This window comes from Stegodyphus dumicola, chromosome 5, assembly GCF_044657685.1.
Source record: "Stegodyphus dumicola isolate Sdum_Otavi_A_Nest chromosome 5, ASM4465768v1".
NCBI lineage: Eukaryota > Metazoa > Arthropoda > Arachnida > Araneae > Eresidae > Stegodyphus > Stegodyphus dumicola.
This window is the reverse complement of record NC_140772.1, coordinates 139771925-139791134: the sequence shown is the minus strand read 5'-3', so window position 1 is coordinate 139791134 and position 19210 is coordinate 139771925. Positions and strand designations below refer to the sequence as shown.

The 19210-nt window shown below is 29.4% G+C and overlaps 1 protein-coding gene across 1 annotated transcript in view; it reads right to left on the bottom strand.

Annotated features, from left to right (window-relative positions):
• The window catches only part of LOC118184956 (DAZ-associated protein 1-like), an 84515-nt gene that overhangs the window by 12392 nt on the left and 52913 nt on the right, over positions 1-19210 (bottom strand). Inside the window, exons 8-10 of the mRNA XM_085817118.1 lie at positions 4991-5168; positions 715-843; positions 322-498 (exon numbers count right to left, since the gene is read on the bottom strand). Coding sequence (XP_085673244.1) covers positions 322-498; positions 715-843; positions 4991-5168 — 484 coding nt within the window. The remainder of the gene's footprint in view (positions 1-321; positions 499-714; positions 844-4990; positions 5169-19210) is intronic.

Here is a 19210-nt window from a genome sequence, read left to right as displayed (position 1 = left end):
GCAGCAAATCATTAATTTTTGCAATGAGATACCATCTGAACTGTATAATGCAGTGAATTCTTGATAAACAAATTCCATGGGACTGCCCCCCAAAAAACTCAATTTATACACAAAAGATTTCATAAAAAGTTCAATTTAGCTTGAGACATATTATACTTCAGATTACTGCAAAGGAAATATTTGAAATTGAAACATCCAAAAATACAAAAATAATACACAACAAAACCAAACGAAATGTTAAAATTGCTTACTCTGCTTAGAAGAAAGTAAAATTCTCTAGCTTTCTGTCATGAAATAATATAATAGTAAATAAATTTTTACCGTAAGCTGAAGACACATTTGGAGCTTTTGCTTCTGGAACAGGAGCACCCTGAGAATAACTATTAGCAGCAGGATTTGAATAACCAACAGGAGGAGGTTGAGAATAAGTTCTTGCAGCAGGCTGGGTATAGCTACTGGCATTAGGTGTTTGTGCGTAATTGTACTGTGTACCAGTTCCTAAAAATTATTTTAAAAGGAACATAATTTTTATTAGACACTTAATGAAAAAAAAATAGAGATTCATTTTTAACAATTCAAGAAATAAAGCACTCATTAGAAGTTATGATGATTATTTTTAAAAATAAAAAATTAGTTTTATGTACAGCACTTTTTGTATTTCAGTATTATGGAAAAGTAAAATTATACATAGCATAATCTAAAAATAGCAAATACCATAAGATGAATAGGATGACTGAGAATACTGTGCTGATGGCATGCTATTATACGGTGGTGCAGAATTTGAACCATATGCTGGAGCAACAGGAGGTGCATTGTAATTTTGGTATCCTCCATATGCGTTACCTGAAACATAATGTTTTACAATATGACTCAGTTTTTTTAACAGCAATGATTTCAAATTTCTATATATATATATTTTTTTTAAATCTAAAATACACGTACTATAAAAACACATGCTTCTCCAACAAAACATGAGCCGGGGGAGCCTTTAGTTCAAATAAAGAGACTTTAGTTATAATTTTAAATTCTTGAGAGTTATAATTTTAAATTCTTGTTTTATAAGCTAAGCAAAAGATGAATGGTTTCTTGGAAGTACCTAAACTATATATCCCCCCCCAGAAAAGAAAGGATTTGTTTGATTTAGATGTGATTATTTAATGTTTTATTAGATAACATTCAGATGATATGACAAAACATTAACAGAATGGTTACTCCCCTGGTTTAATTCGTTCTAGTGAAGCAAAAGTAACTTTTTTCATCTTTTCTCCCTTCTACTGCCCCCCCCCTTTTTTTAAGCGTTGCTTTGATATAATTGATTACTTTTATCTGTATGAATTTTGCAATCCACACATATTCTTTTAAAAACAAAATGACAATATATTTGAGGGTTTGCAAAAAAGCTAACAGTTCCATGAAACTAGTAAATAATTTACAGCAAAGCACCCAATGTCAGGAAGAATTTATGGAGAACTCCCAAAGAAAAAAACTACTTAAAAATTCCAGTATGTCCCCCCCCCCAAAAAAGAAAGTCACTAAATTTAATAATAAAGTTGCTAAGTCAGCAATAGTACAAGTGATTAATTTTTTAGAATTAGTTTCTGGACTGAAGTGAAGAATAATGTCTGTTTTCATCAAGACTTGAAGCCAGATACTTTTTGTAATAATTTGCACATGTCAAGCTTGATTTTGGTCTTTAATATGTTAGCACACAGGTGCTATTTATAAGAAAATAAACTTTCGTTTTTATGATTGGCAAATAAAACTGCAGATATAGGCAAAAGTTTCACAAGTACATTTCATTATTTTATCTTTGTTTGGTTTTATACTGCCCTAAAATAAATAGAGATAAAAGTTTCACCCCATCCTCCAAGTTATAAGATATCAAGCAATAAAATTATAAATAATTTTATTTATTAGCCATCTGCCTAAAATAATTATCATAAAAAGAAAAATACTATGATCTTAATGAGTGCAGCTAGTGTATTTTCATAAAAATATTTAATATTTCTAAGTACCTCATGATATAAATGCATTTTTATTCATCAGATTAAAAAGCAGAAAAAACATTCAATTTATTGCTTTTAAATTGCTTCTTTTGTTACTCAATAACAGATTTAATTTGATATTTAAATATCTGATAACATCTTATGAATGATCTAATGAATGAACCTAATGAATGATAAATATCTTACATTCTGCCAAACTGCAATGAGTCTAGCATACTATATATATATATATTTTTTTTTTAAATTTTACAGTGTGTTACCATTTCTTGTTTCAAAGCACCAAGTATAATGATCATAAATTCTTTAAATTCATGCAAATATGAAATAAATAAAAAAAAATCAAAATTCAAGTTTTGAGGTTTATATTTAAGCCTCAATGTGTTCAAAGAACGGGTTCCCTTAAATATTACTTTGGATTCATCCACCTAGTGATAGCTTTCATCTTAATAACAGAGACAAACTCTTGCAAACTAGCAGCGAAGATCACACCAAACCCTTCCTTTCTAGTTAAACTTTATGTCAGCTCAATATAGGAGCCGAGCAATAACAATTTGAGGCCTACGGAGCAGTAGAGACAGCAATAAGAACGAGTAAAATATAAGTTACAGAGTAGTAAAAACGAAGATATATTATAAGATATTGTAATGTCAATATTATTATATTATGTCTTCTTATTGGAATGTTGGTTTTCTTTATAGAAATAATATTGAGATAGTTAACTATAGTTTATCCATGACTAATTTTCATTTGTATATAAAATGCATTGTTGTTAAATGTAATTTAATATTTTAAAATAGCTGTAAAACAAAACTGTAATTAAATTCTCTTTCTCTAATTAACATGAAATAAGGAACATAAATTCTTGAAATGTTTATATTTCACACTTATAATAATGGACATATATTTTAAATGAGATTTAAATTATCACTATTAAAAAATCCCTAACTTTAAAAAAAATTTTCATTAAAAAGCACTATTAAAATCATAATCGAAAAAATTTTGTATTTAAAAGTAATAGGTAACCACATATATAATTTACAATGGTAGTTTTAAACAACTATAGGAGCAATTATACATCAAAAGCTCTGAAATATCCATAACTCTAAACTATTTGTCTTTTTAATTTGAAATTTCCTAAATATTTTATATAATTTTAGGCATTTCCTCCTCTATAAAACCTTAGTTAATGTATTTTAATAACAAATCAATGTTTATACTAGTCTTTGCTTCATCGGCTGATGCTAATAATAGTATCTTCAATAATATCCTTTTGAAAAATAAAATTTTTTATATTTATATAATCAATTTATTCCTCAATAATATTTCCATACATCTCTAAATTTTCAGATTTAGTTAAGAGATGTTTGTTGTTCTAAAAACCTGCATATATTCAGAATCTGTAGAAGATATTCCTAATCTTGTTTCTTTACATCAATACTGGAAATAACTCCAGAAAACTAGTTGAAATTGTATAGGGTGTACTGAAATATAAAATGAAAATGCTTTAAATTACCAGTTACCAACATCGTAACAGAAGTATTCTCTTCTGTAGATGCCTGTTGACGTGACAAGATTAAAATCTTTTTGGCAATGTTCCCCACTTTGGCTTATAAAGAAAAAATTAAAATAGAAAAAGAGGAAATTTTAAAAAAAAAAGGGGGGTTGTGTCAATAGAAAGACTTTAATAGAAATGGTCAACATAAAGATAAAAAGTCATCAGAATCTTTCTGTAAAATACATCAGTTCTGTATTAATACCATGGAATTTGTCACAGCTTAGGTATTTTTGGATTTTCAGTCATCAATGATGGGTCCTTGCTTTAAATCTTGCAAGAACCACTCCAGTCTATAGACATAAAAATTGCCTCAGCAGCTAACCCATTGTCATATTTGGCAATGTCATCAGAAAAATGGGGGGGAAGGGAGACAGAAAGGAAAAGCATTTAAAAAATATTAATAATAATAGCATCCAAATAAAAAATTATGACAAACTGTAACTAAAATTACCAAAATCTTGATAACCTGCCATATTTAGCAAGACACAATAAAATAATTCACATTAAAAAAGGGATGTTCTTTTCAATATAATAAAGAGGAAAGAATTTCAATGGTAAGCCATTAGTACGCAAATTAAATACATATTTGGTGTTGAATCACTAAACCGGTATTTTTGGCACTTTTATAAAAACTAAAAATTTATTTTATGCATAGGATGGCAAAAACTACAGTAAACATCTGCAGATATGCATTGTTCCTAATGGCCCTAGAGCTGGGGTAGTTAAAACTGACTATGCATGAATTCCCACCGATTTACATTGTTCTAATATTAGCAAATAATTTCAGAATAATCTATCCCCTTGTCCCCCCTTCAATAGCCCATTCCATGTGTTTTATACACATCTGTGAAGAATTTTTGTATTCAATATTAACAGCTAATGGAAGCATGACCTTGACTAAAATCACAATTCCCCCTTTTCTAAGGTCACACTTTTGTCATGAAACATAATCATAAGGAAAAGCAACTTTTTTAAAAATACAAACAGATAGCTTTCTGTTAATAAGACTTGTTTTTGAAGACAGCGTGAACAACCAACCAATCAGGCACCCTGAAAATTTCATTCTGAAATGGCTGATTGCTCTTTGTTTACAAGCTAGCTTGCAAGCCTCTGTTAAGCCATGTGGTTTGAATTTCATATTCATTCAAAATACTATTTCACATTCCAAATAATAGTTATGGGAAAGAGATAGAAATGTCAGATGAGCAAAATTAAAGACCAATAACAAATGTCACACAAAACTAAGGACTGTTGCTAAACAAATTCTGCAATAATCGCATTTAATTTTTTTCTGCCTTCATAATGTAACTAAATGTAATCACCAATATTGATAGTATTACAAAATAATAATACATAATCAGTGAGTAAACAATCTGTACAATTATACTGTAGTCATAGTGAACTCTGTTTTGCATATGTATATTATTACCTTGCATCATGTATGGTTGTTGAGGTGCATTCCATCCAGGGGTCTGATAACCAGCAGAATTTCCAGGTCCAAAAGAGGACGGTTTCATGCTTCCATTCTGAGAATTTTGGTATGTGTTATAAGGTTGCCCAGCATTACGGCGATAAGAATCCCTTGGCTCAGCTCTTTTGCATTCAATCTTTAAAATGAAAATTAAGTTATTGACTTATAATAGAAATAAAACATTCATCCGGGCAAATTCAAGAGCAAACACGATCTCGCTTACATTTTACCACTTTGCTTCAGGCATAAAACTTAATATAGTCAATAGAAAGAAAGTTACAGCTTTAAGATAGTAAACTATTCGTTTTAGAATACTGATTGTTAACACAATGCCCATTAATTAAAGCATTTTAAAATTACTAAAATAAAACACATAATTATTTTGAAATATTTTAATACATTTAAAGCTCCGGCCTCAAATTAGATGGTAATTACAGACGAAAATATATTTGCTTAAACGTTCACTAAATTTTTATTCAATGGCATATTCAGTAGGTGCACCATCTATACCAGCGGTTCTCAACCTTTTCACTAATGTATACCATCTAAACAAAAATTGAAAACATTTAGTACCAGCATTACAAAGTACTACTACCACTCCTTAACAAAGTTCAGATTGCATAAATTTACGAGTGCTAAAGAAAAAATCAGGATGTTATTGTTTTAATTTTTGAATTTAATAGTTGAAAATACTTTGCTTCTTTGCGTACCACCTATTTTTCTCTTGCGTACCACTGGTTGAGAACCCCTGATCTAAACAGCGGTTTCCAGCATTCATTCTATAAAATAAATACTAAACAGGAAAATTAAAGAAGCCTAAAAAATTAGAAAAAGAGCTTTTAATTTAGCTTTATAATACCAATTTACAATGTGCAAAAAGCAAAACTTAAGTTTTTTATTTTGATAATTATATAATTACCGAAATTTCTAAACAGTCACATAAAAAATATAACATTAAATATTCCAAGATTATAAACATATAAAATATCACCAAATTTTATAATTACTGAAGAAAACCTAAAAAAACCTTAGTATCACACTTTTTTATGAGGCAAACCAGTTAAAATATTTCGTAATTCAACAAAAGTTTACCTTTCCTAAATGACTCAGATATGAATCAAACATTATAAAGCAACATATTACCTGCCAAAAACTAGCATTTTCAGTAATAATTTCTTATTGTATAAAATATTTCTCAAACACATTTTGGGATTTCAAGATTGAGAAAGGGAAGTTATGTAGTGACCTTCAAAATCAAATGAATTTAAAAGGCTTTCAATTCAAAATCCACAGAACTGCTTATATTATAACAAAGTAACAGTTCAAAATGTATGTAAATCATTATATTACAGCAAAGCATGCTATACCTGTATGGCTAAAACATAACCTGCAAGATTACAAATTCCTAGATATTGCAGATCTAAGATTTTTGATTCCAAATATTCATTCTAGTAATGAATGGCAGGATCATTATCACAAATAAAATCTTGCACCCATAGGCATTATAAGCTATTATTTGTAAATATTGCAGGCTCTGAAAGATCTTTTTAAGAAGATTACAGAATCAACGATAGGACATGTATCATAATGGAAACTTTAACATTTTAAGTATACTGAACTCTAATGAATAAAAGATTTATTGAGAATTGGAGAAGAAAGTGTAGAAATATTTTTCCATTACGTGTCTTTTATCTCATTCATAATGGTTATATTACACTAGGAAATATACTGTGAAAGATTTGCTAAGCAAAATTATCTTACTTTGCTAGCTTATTATTCATTATAAAAAGAAACATGCATGCAAACATGTAGCAGAATATAACAATTATTCCCCTTTTCCGTTTACATGGTGGTTACATAATTTTGCAATTCAATCAGTATTTGACTTCCATTGCACAAGAGATCAAATCATGTTTAAACTATCAGCATTCTGTAGTTTTAGCTGTGCAGCCAAAGATGGGACTGTTTTGACTTGTAAAGATATGAAAATTAGAACAAATTGTAACTTCTCTGCTATACATTTTTTTACTATATAAAATACTAAATGTAATCATTTAAATTCAGCAGGGCAAAGATAATTTATGCATCAATTTTGATTACACAGAATTTGTAACAAATTTTAAAGTAAAAAATGCTATTCAATAGAAAATTACGCTTTTAATTACATTTTTGATAAAAATACATCATTCAACAGAAACTATATAAGACAAAAGTTTAATTCTTTTAAAATATATATATATATATATATATATAAATTACACATTAATAATTATTGACAAGAATTAAGATCCATCCATCTCATTAACAACAGATAAAGCAATTTTTTACTAAGTATTTTATTTATGAATAAAGCTTTTGTAATAACAACCCACTTTGATCACCTGTATAAATGGAATCTTGCCAACTACATAAAAAGCTATATTTTTAACTGTAAATATATATTAAACATATAGCCCAATTTTCAAGTTATTAATATATAATAGAATAATATATTATTAAGAAATAAGTTTCCTGACATGGTTATAACTGAAACCCAGATTTATAGACATTTTAGTTTAACGGCTGATTTATCAACTATATTTAGTAATTCTCTTTATAAAAATAAAGAATTTATAAACCAGCTGTGCAACAATGCAGTGCACATAATGCCTCTCAGTGTTTAGCATATTCATGTGAAGATTCACAATAATAAGAGATAATGAAAAAGCTTAACTCTCATAATCGAAACTTATTTACAGCAACTCTACGCTCAAAATTATAAAAATATTATTAAAGTAATGATCTAATCTGCATTCTGAAAATAAATTTTTAGTTTCTACTTTTCTCTGGTGCATAATGAACTAAATGAGTAATATGAAATACAATAAAATAACTAAAAATATTTTTAAAATTTAATTTATCTCACTCATTACTGTGAAGTAAATAAAATATATATATATACATAGGAACATGCATCAAACCATTCAAAAAAAAAAAAAAAAAAAAAAAAAAAAAGGCTTTTAAAAAAGAAAGAGAATCCTGAAGGGGGAAAAAAATCATTTTGCAAAATAATTTATAAAACAGTATATCATCCATAATAAATTAGCCTATAGCATTTCCGAATAAAACAAAACTAAGAATTAAATTGGAAGGGGAAAAAGTATTTAATTAAAATAGTTATTGTAATATATAATTATACAATGTAATTGCTTTTAAATCACATCATTCAAAATCATGAAGGGAAATTACACTTCTGAAAATATGTTACAGTAAAAACCAATTACAATTCTAAACAGAAGAATATACTGTTCATTAATAGATAGAGAAGAGAGGAGCTATGGGTTGATAAAATTGTTCCAAAAACGTTCAGAAAAATAGTTTGTGCTGGGGCAGCCATTATAATAACTCTTTGTTTGCTTCCTTTACACATCTTTTGCAGTGGAAGCTATCTAAACATTTTTACATTATTCAATAGCTACTCACTCGCCCAAGTTTGATGCTTTCAGAGTAACACTAACACATGACTCACAATTTTCTGGACATGTTGAATGAAGTGTTATTCTTTCACTGTATGAGTATCTGTCTTATTTGAGTTACCTTTCCATCTCTTTTGTGTAGTAACATCACCTCACTGCTTATTGCTATTAAAACTCTGTGCTGCTGACGTTCTCCATTACAATCCACTCAAGGGACAAAACTGAAAACTGGCAGTAAATATGAACCTTCAAGGAAAATATCCACCTCAACTAAGTAGGCAATTGTTAACTTTCTGGGAATTTAACACTCAGATGACGAGAAATTTTTTGTTAACAGAAGTGGACAAGCACAGGTGTTTCAGCAGCATGGACAGAACATATTTGAAGCAGACCAATGTCAAAAAGGCAACTTTTGTTTATACCTTTCCACGTGTTTTTGTCAACTTTTTTCTGATTTCCACTTTAAATTAAGTTAGCTGTGAATAATAAATTAATTTGATGCATAACTTTTTATATGTAGAATTGAATATCTGTCCAAGGAATAACAAAAAGTTTTGTTCTAAAAGTTACTCAAACGTTTTCCTTCTTGAACAGATAAAAAACAGTTAAAGAACCTGGAGATTTTTTTTTTTTCAATTTTCTTCATAACATACATTATTTAATTTATTAAAAGGTTATCAAAATTTGCAATATATATATATTATATATACAGGGTGATTCTAAATTGTTTTTACAGATTAAGAGGGGTGATAGTACTCATCCAGATGAGCAATAATAGAACATAAGGTCACATTCCACTCTGAGAGGCAGAAAAGAGGAATATTAGAATTTCAACCTGAACTTACAACAGTGTTGGGAGAGCAAATGAACAAGACCAAAAGCTGCACAATCAGTTTAGTGAAAAACTCGCAGAGTTCACAAAACAGATAAAACCCGAAAACGTGGCTTTTGAGCGTTAATTATAGCTCAGACTTTGATGACAAACACTCAAATGCACATCTTTGGTTGGCAAGGTCTCAACCTAACAAGCGATTGCAACAAGTTAATTATCTAAATTGTTAGGGGGAAATTATCTATTAGGGGGAAAGTCTGCTACCTTGATATCAAGTATCAAGGTAGCAGTTTTCTTAGCCTTCGCCATCTTCCATCTTGTCCTCCTGGACTTACTGTGCTGCACTCATTCTACTTGAAGTGCTCTTCTATGGGACACTAAGTTCTGACAGCCGGAACACAACATGAACTTTTCAGATCTAGGCATACAGAGAAAGCTGGAGTTAATTTATAATATTTAACCCTTGATTAGATAATTAACTTGTTGCAATTGTTATCAAGGTTAAGACCTTGTCAACCAATGATGTGCATTTGAGTGTTTGCCATCAGAAGTCTTAGCTCAAATTAATCCATTTTGTGCACTCTCTACGAGTTTTTCACTAAACTGACTGTGCAACTTTTGGTCTCGTTCATTTGCTCTCTCAACACTGTTGTAAGTTCAGTTTGAAATTCTAATATTCCTTCCTCTTTTATGCTTCTCAGAGTGGAATGCCATCCTATGTTCTATAATAATTACAGCTCATCTGGATGAGTGCTATCACACCTCTTAATTTGTAAAAACAATTTAGAATCACCCTGTATATAATATATATATATATACATATCTATTCTTTTCTTTTCTAGAGGCAAATGACAATTTTTAGCTCATAGCTTTTTACAGAAGAAATTACAGATGAAGGTTTGTTTAAGTTTTTTTTTTTTTTTTTTTATTCACTTGCTTTAATTTTGGTCATAGCAAGACCCAAATTGATATGCTTTTAGTTTTAATTAAAAAGTTTTTTTCCTTTTTTTATAAAGTTTAGACTTTTTAAGCTAGTAGGACCTCCCTAAAAATCATGTATTAATTGACTAATAGCAATTTGCTATTTATTTTATTTTGTACATTTGCCTAACCAGGCTTGTTTGTATAATTTTTTTCTTACACCATTTATGTGTTTCTCATTTACTTTTAACCAGCAGACACATCGGGAAATGAAGCAGAGAAATTGAGACTTAACTTTTAATAGGTTATTTTGTCAGTTAAATAGTCATAACGTTATTTCGTGTTCAGTGTCAATTCTTCTGTTTTGATCAAACATGATATGGAATTAGCTGGATTCGAAGATCATTGTGTAACTTTCCCCTGAAGAGTCCGTACTGAGATTCGAATTAGGCAAATTTACCATTTACTGCTTCTTTGTATTTTTGCTTATGTCTTAAATAACTTTTGTGTTTATGTTAAAATGTTTTAGGATTGTTTAAACTTTAATCAACATTTTTTAACTTCCAATTTGATTGAGTTTTACATTCACTTTTTATTTGTCAGCTTTCTTGTATTTAAATTTTTAATTGCAATTTATTTTAACTTAAGGTTAAAAATTATTCATGGGAACCGCAGTATCACATTTGCTTTAAAGCACTAGCATGAAGAATTTCCTTTTTACCTTGTTTTCAAATCTTGCAGCTCAATGCACAAAATTCTTGATTGCAGGTCTTTTTTAGTTTGTTCTCTTTCTTAAATTATATATATATATAATGGTCCTTTGCTATTGGCCATATTAAATAAATACTTTTTATCACTTAAAAGCGTTTGATGCTGTAATGTTAGATATTTTAACACTTTACCGACTGATTGCCTATTACTCTACTTTTTGTCACCGACTTGGCTTTAATGGAATCCAGAAGCAGATGTAAAAAATCAGACTGTCTAATACGAAAGCCTAATTCAGTTGTAAATTATAACAAATATGCAAAGGGCATAGATTGTGAGGACCAGTAACTATTGCATTATTCCATTTTTAGAAGTAAAAAAAAAAAAAAAGAAGAAGAAAAAAGTGGGTGCTAAACGAGTTGCAATTTTTGTTTTTTCAATTGTGCACTTTTTAATTTGTTTAAAGCGTGCACAGTTCTGAACGAAAAAATATTAAGCAGAAAAATTTCCTGCACAAAGTGGCAGTTTCGTGGACAGAAGATCGTGAAACTAATTGCATGGAATAAGATGATGATCTACCCAATTCTGAGCCCACAAGGAAAAGATTAGATCACCCAGAAAGACTGTTGAATTTAGGAAAATAAACTTATAAATATAGTGACCAGCAGTAGAAGTGTAAAACCCCAAAGACAATGTAGAGTTTATGCAGTTTAAAAAATCTGATGCGTACACCACATGACTTCCTTGTACGAAATATTAAATTATACGCATTTTTTTCTTGCATTTCACTTAAACTTATTGTATTGAATTAAATCTACTTCGTCAATAGCACATAAAGCACAACAGAACAAATGCACTCTTTAAAATTCACTATATTTGTTTACCATAGCGCTAGGTACTCTGGGCTAGGTTCATACTCTGGTGCTAGGTTCATGTAACAGCGTTATATTTTGTTCATATTATATAACTTATGTCTTAACTTCGGGTAAGAGGCAATCGGCCTATTGCGGCCTTTACCAATATATTATTTCTGACTTTTTTAAATCTTGAGAATCAAGGGAGTTGAATCCACTAGAATGGAAAGTACATGTATACATACATACTGTGCTAGAACTCAGAGATTTTTAATGATCATATTATAACTCAGAATGCACAAAATTTATATCATTTCAAGAATTTATCTAATCACTGCAAAATGCTCTATTCGATTACTATAATAAATCTGGAATGATGTATAAAAGAAATTAAGGAAACAAAAAAAGAAACAGTTTTTCATAGACGATTCAGTATTTCTCATTCAATTAATTCAGTTCTCACTTCGCAACAAGGCAAAAATACATTAAAACTCAAAATATCTATTAAAAATTACGAAGTAAATCTTAAACACTTATTTCCTTGAAAAAATTCCAAAAACGATTAAGCAGGATTTAATTCACAATAATAAATGAAGTCGTTATACGTGTTGTTGCGAGGCTTAGTCTCTCTAGATTAGCAACAAATCTACTATTCTGCTGTTTCAAATGTAAACAAACATGTCTGCCGTGTTATTTAAAAATTAGGCTTAACCACACTTTACAAATACTACTTGCAGATTTCCTAAAGACATGAAAATCTTAACCGGAAGATAAGTACAACATAATTCAATCATTTTTAAAGCAAAAAAAGCACAATTTACAAACATATAAGAATTTAAAAAATGAGCTCACAGAGCCAGGTTACAGAGTGGATATATACAGTCAAAAGTCTTTAATCCGGACTCATCGGGACTTTGGCGATTCCGGATTATTGGTTTTTCCGGATTATAGATCATCAGTTTAAATCTGGTAAGATGGCATGCAGAAATTATAAAATTAAAAATATGAAACCGTAATTTATGAAATAAAGAGCAATTATGATCTAAAGGGTATCAAAATTTACAAGGAAAAAAAAAAAAAAAAAAAGCTTAATATTTATTTGTTTACTTCATTAAACATTTCTTTCAACGCGTGCCTGCATAAAGCATACATTATGCATAGTCGATATTAGAAAATTGCAACCAGAAAACTATTTGATGTGTATTAGTGATATTTATAATGACGAGGAAATTTATTAAAATTATATCGTAGTACATTGAGATGAAACACTACATTTAGTGAGGAATTATAAGCCGAATAAAATAAAACATCTGCCCTGAAGATGAGGATAGTGCTGACAGATAAACTGCCAGTTCATTGTGCGTCGCGGCGTCCCCCCCCCCCATCTGCAGAACAGCGAGAAATTGATAAACAGATTACGGAATGGTTAGGGAAACAAATGACTTCTCTGTCACTTTCTTCATGCCTTTATCCATTTTTTGCAGCAGTTCCACTTTTTGTTTAATGGACATCAAAACATGCTTTCGCTTTGTGGATCCTTTGGCAGCTCCAGCATCGGAAATTCTATTTGACATAATCAAAAGTTCAAGCTTACTTTTATAAAATTGCTCTAACACTGTGCAAAAAATAATAAGCAGGATCCAATTCAAAAATTAAGGAACAACGCAATCTGAAACTTTAACTGAAATAGATAATTAGATAATTTTAGCTTAGCTTATACCGTTCGTTATACATTAAACGCGCATGTGCATATGTACATGCGTAAAGGTATTACGCACATGCGTGAACGCATTATGCATGATGCATGCACAGAAAGTTTGTAGCTTTGAGGTCCGCATTATAGATCATTCTGAATTATGGGTGTCGGGATTAACGACTTTTGACTGTATATTCTTTTTTTTTTTTGGGAGGGGGGGGTCCAATTGCAATAAAAATACGAGGTGCACATCTACATATTATAGCAGTCCTATATATAAAATTTCAACGTTCTGAGGCTACTCGTTTTTGAGTTATGCGAGATATATACGTGCATACATACAGACACTGCGAAAAAGTCTCTTCACAATTAATTTTAAAGCAGTTTTATAATTTTTTTGGAGGAAAAGTGTGTTTTATTCTGTCCTTATGTACAGACGTTACGCAAAAATATCATTAAATTGCATTAGATAGTGATCAAAATGGATATTTTCGTTGAAATATGCTGCCTGAAACTTTTTGCGATTATAATACTCTTCGTACAAGAAAGTAAAAAAAAAAAAAAAAAAAAAAAGAAAGAAAAAGGGAGGGGGAAAGGTAGAACATGTTTTTGTCTACATTTTGCAATGTTTCACGATACAAAGGCGACTGTTTTTTGAACAATGTTATAATTTTTTAAAAAATCTTAAACTACTTCTTATTTGAAGTATGTATGGTATATTATATAACTATTAAACTGAAGGTATGATATATTATATAACTATTAAACTGAAAGCCCTTGTAATAAACAGATAATTTAACATTACTACCATGAAAATAAAAGATTTAATTAAATCTAATTATCTTATAAAAACAGAAAGTGAACAATTTATCTGAGTATACGAAAAGCACAGATACTTCCGCACAACAGCCTAAAACAAAACTGAGCACCCAATCGGGCATACATATGTTGTTGAACCACTAGCAGCCAGTCAAAGGGTAATGAATTAACTCTTCTTCTCATTTTTATGTTTTGGGATCAAATTTTCATTTGTTGTTATTTTTTCATATGTTTGATTGTTTCACCTTACATTTTTTTTAATCATCTTGATCTGCTTAAACAGAAAATAATTATTACGCTTTTAAGCTTTTTAATGAATTTTATGCTACAATTTTGGGAAAAAAAAAAAATTTAATCTCTGGTCTGTATGGTTTCATTTTATGTGTGTGTGTTGGATTTTTATGTGGTTTGATTTTTTGGATTTGGTATTGCTTAAAAAAAATTGCTCATGATTTTGATGTTATAATTGCACATTTTTTTTTCCTTCCACTACTTATTATCTAATCCATAGGGTTTGGACTGATAAAGATATGTTACTTTATTAATTTTCTCAGATTATTTTAAGTATTAAACTTTAATTTGTGTCTTTGTTGGTTCGAAACAGGAAGATGTATTTGCTTCTTTCATTCCAAAATATGAAAACAGATTGAAAAAAGCTTAACGTCTTGATTGGTAATTTAAAACCTGAGCCAATGAAATAGCAGAGAAAAATATCACTCGAATAGGAAACAATTTGTCTGAATCGGAGAACGTTTATGAGCAGTGCATGAGTGTTAATTGTAAGCGTCACTCAAGCATCTCTGAATATCGTTTTTTGGGTTTGTTTTCTGTTTAATATCATTGGAGTTGAGTTTATTACGGTTTTTGCATCAAACATGTACGAACGATTCGGTAACTCATCATGCCATATATTTTCTTGTGCATTCCACTTCTGTATGCAGCTGCAGTTGAACTAGGAGAACAGCATCGGAATGTCGCTATAGTGAAATAAACCTAAACTAAAATTCAAAGAGTTAGCATTAATTCTAAATGTGTGTATCTATCAATAGATTTGATATAGGCAATATTATTATTTTTTCAAATATTTTAATTTCAAATATTTGTACAAAGTAAAGGAAGTATTGTACTCACAAAAAATTTCACGTATCATTTTTCAATGAAGATATCTATTTTGACCACACTTGAATGAATCTGAATGATGTTTTTGCATGAAATCTGTACTTATGCACAGAATAAGAGATTCCTAAAATGGTTTGTAAAATGGATTCAAAAGAGATTTTTTTATGATGTCTGTACGTATGTATCTCCTATAAATGAGCTCCTATATATTGAAATTTTGTATATCGGACTGCTATAACATGTAATGTGCACCTCCCTTTTGGTGGCAATCAGCAGCACCAAAAGTGTACATATACTTCGCTCTGTTACCTGGCTCGGTAAGCTCAGTTTTTATTCTTATATCTTCGTAAATTGCATGTTTGTTTTCCTTAAAATGATTGAATCATGTTATTTTCATGTTCCGGTTAAGGTTTTTATGCTTTTAATAATTCTGCATACAACAGTTGAAGGATTATCAACAATTTAAAAGTTCAAGTGGCACAGCCAACCCTAATGAAGCCACCATTTGTTTACATTTGAAGCTCTCAGTAGAATAGCAAGTTAAGTTAGTTTCTGTACTTTCAGTGTCTTTTTGCTGAGTGGGACAAAAAGTAAACTTTCAGTTTTGTGCACAAAAATTTGCCTTCTTGCCCACTGGTTGGAATGCTTTTTTTTGCGTAAAAGCTATAATTTCAAATGTAAAAATTGTTTTTTCAACTGTATTTGGTGTTTTCTGTTTTGCTGTATTTTACAATTTTTAATGATGTTTTGAGTTTTTATTTATTTTTGCCTTGCTGCAAGTGAACTGAACTAATTGAATGAGAAATATACTTCTAATGAAATTCAAGAAAATAAGTTTAAATGAAATGCAGCAAAAAAAAAAATGAGTATAATTTAATAAGCCGTACAAGGAAGTCATGTGGTGTCCACATCAGATTTTTAAATAAGTCTTAGCATGTCACAGTTAAAACTCTGCCGTGCCATGGGTTGATCATCCCACATCTAAGAGGAGAAATGTCTTTGTGAAGATTCTTCTAGAAGGAACTGCCTCATATACATGTTATATGAGGCAGTTCCATGAAAACGCTTATGGAGCCAGCCTGTTTGCCAGGATTTGAACCCCAGACAAAACTAAAAGTGTTCAATGACTCTATTGCTCAACTGTTGATGGGCTCAGCTCTAACACACTATCGGATGCATTGAAGCATCCATATTTGATGACAGCAACAGCAATTTTGATTAGAATGATGGATAAACTAACTAATTAAATATAATATTTAATTATAGTGCAGGAAGAAAAATACTGAAAATTAGGAATATATAGCTACCTATTTGTTTTCAGGCATACCCATCATCAATACAGCGAATGCAAACCTAACTGGAATCAGCCATCTAGAGGCAGCTATTATAATTTGCAGTAGTTATGCAGTATATATACAATAATAAACTAGGTAATTTATTCAGTATTTAAGCAGTATACTAAACTCCTTGTTCATTTTGCAATTTCATTTATCAAAATACATGTTTATAACACGCAACCGAATTTTAGAATAAAAATTTAGGGAGGGGTGTTAATTTTTGAGCAAATATCGTGTATTCAATAATAAAAGAGTCTGCCTCCTTAAATGTTTAAACCAATTTGATATATTTAGCATGCTTCACAGAGATAAAATGAAACTACATTCATTAGTTGTTAGATCTGTACTGAATTCAGCCTAGTTATATGGGGAGCAGCATTTCTATCATAGGATATCATGTACTAACCAGGGTGTGTAAAATTTATATGGTTGTGGGAAAAAACTGTTAAAAATTATCTTGGATAGTTTTAGAGTGTCTAAAATTTATATGGTTGAGGAGAAAAACTGTTAAGCATTCTCTAGGATAATTTTAATTATCTTTCATTTAAATAATTAAAGCAAACAAAGTGCTATTTATAGACCATCGAGTTATTCTACAGTGTACCTTTCTAAATCACAAAGCAAAAAAACTTCAATACAAGACTGAACTTTTGTTTAAATAGCATACTCTAAATCAGTGGTCTCATAGCCAACCCTCCAATTGATTTTATACAGCCAGCGAAGACATTTCAATTATGAATCTGTTTGTTGCAAATGCATTTTAGAAAGATTTTAATTATCTAAAGTCCCAGTTTATATAATTTTTATTACCATTAAAAACTAATCTGAATAACACATCAGAAAATGGAGTTAATTTACAATGTGATATAAATCTTATTCAAAGATTTGAAGATACAGACTGTATTAATTTCTAATTATACTTGTCAAAAAATAAATTAGTTAAAATTTTTGCACCAAGAATAATTTCCATGCTCGGAAATATTAAACATTTATAATTATATGTAAGCAGCATTTTTTTCATGTTGAAAATTAAAAGAAAAACCATACTGGCTGATTAACATCTACAATCTGTGATAATTTCTGGTCAAGGCTACAAACTTTATCAAAATCAAAATGACATCAAATGTCAAGCGATATTAAAAAATAAAAGAAGTTTATAATTACTTACATAAGCTATTTTTATTCATGCATTGCAGAAAAATACAATAAATAAAGAAAGAAACTAAGCTGTCATTTTTTTATCTCATTTATTTTGTCTTAGAAATTTTCTCTGAAGTTACGAAGGTTTCATAATTTCTTTCTGTGTAAATTAAAATAAGTTATTTAATGATTAACTAAACAAGTTAGAACTATTTTAGACAAACATCAGTCTGAAAATTTAATACTTATCTGTGAATATATCTGAATTACCAAGCTTAATAAAAAAATTTCTTGATGGTATCAAACTTTAGATTTAAAATAGAAAATAGATAAAAGTTTGAATTGTTTTTCCTCTTTGCTGCATTATTATTGCCATTTATGTATATTTTATGGGGGGGGAACTTAGTAAAATTTTTTAATTATTCGAAGTATTTTTTATTTTGCTAAGAATTTTTTTAAAAATTTTGTTAAAAAAGTTCTGGCCTGTCTATTGTTTTCAAACATGCACGCCGCAGGCAATTTGAGTTTGAGACCACTGCTCTACCTAGTAGTCCAAACTCTGAACTTTATTCCACAGAGATTTTTCTCACTGCATTTTCTAAAAAGTCCTGCAATGCACATGCACTGAGAAATGATATCAATGAATTCCAGATAAATATATTTTGATTATACACTATTAACACATTCTAGTTTAAAATCTCAAATTGAAAATAAATTTTTATGAACAATTCTAAGAGTACCACTGACTTGAAAATTTCTTTCTTCCATATTTTTCTATTCAGTTAAAAAATTAAAAATTCACATCTGCATTTTTATGCCAGTGTTTTAATATGCTCATGTAAAAATTAAAGCTGTTATTAGAGACTGTAATAACAGCTTTAATTTTTACATAAATAAACTAATGAAATAATGAAGGGAAAATTTTGTAAGAATAATATATCTGATTAAAAGTACCAATTATTCGTCTTGATGTGATACACATTCAATACTTCAGAAGAAGAAGAAGAAGGGGAAGGGGGCACATCATAAGAAACTTAAACGTAATAAAGAAATAATACAACAATATTTTCAGAAACACTTAAAAATTAATGGAAATTATTTTGCATATAGAACTTTTCATAAGACAACTAACTATATGTAAAAGAACTCTTTTTTTAAATGCATAATATTTCTTAAAATTTTACAGGTATCATAAGTAAAACAAGTAAAAGCTTTGTTATCCTGCATATTTTGATATTTCAATCAATAATAATATTTTTTACTTACATGAAAAAAACTATTTATTTAGTATTGAATA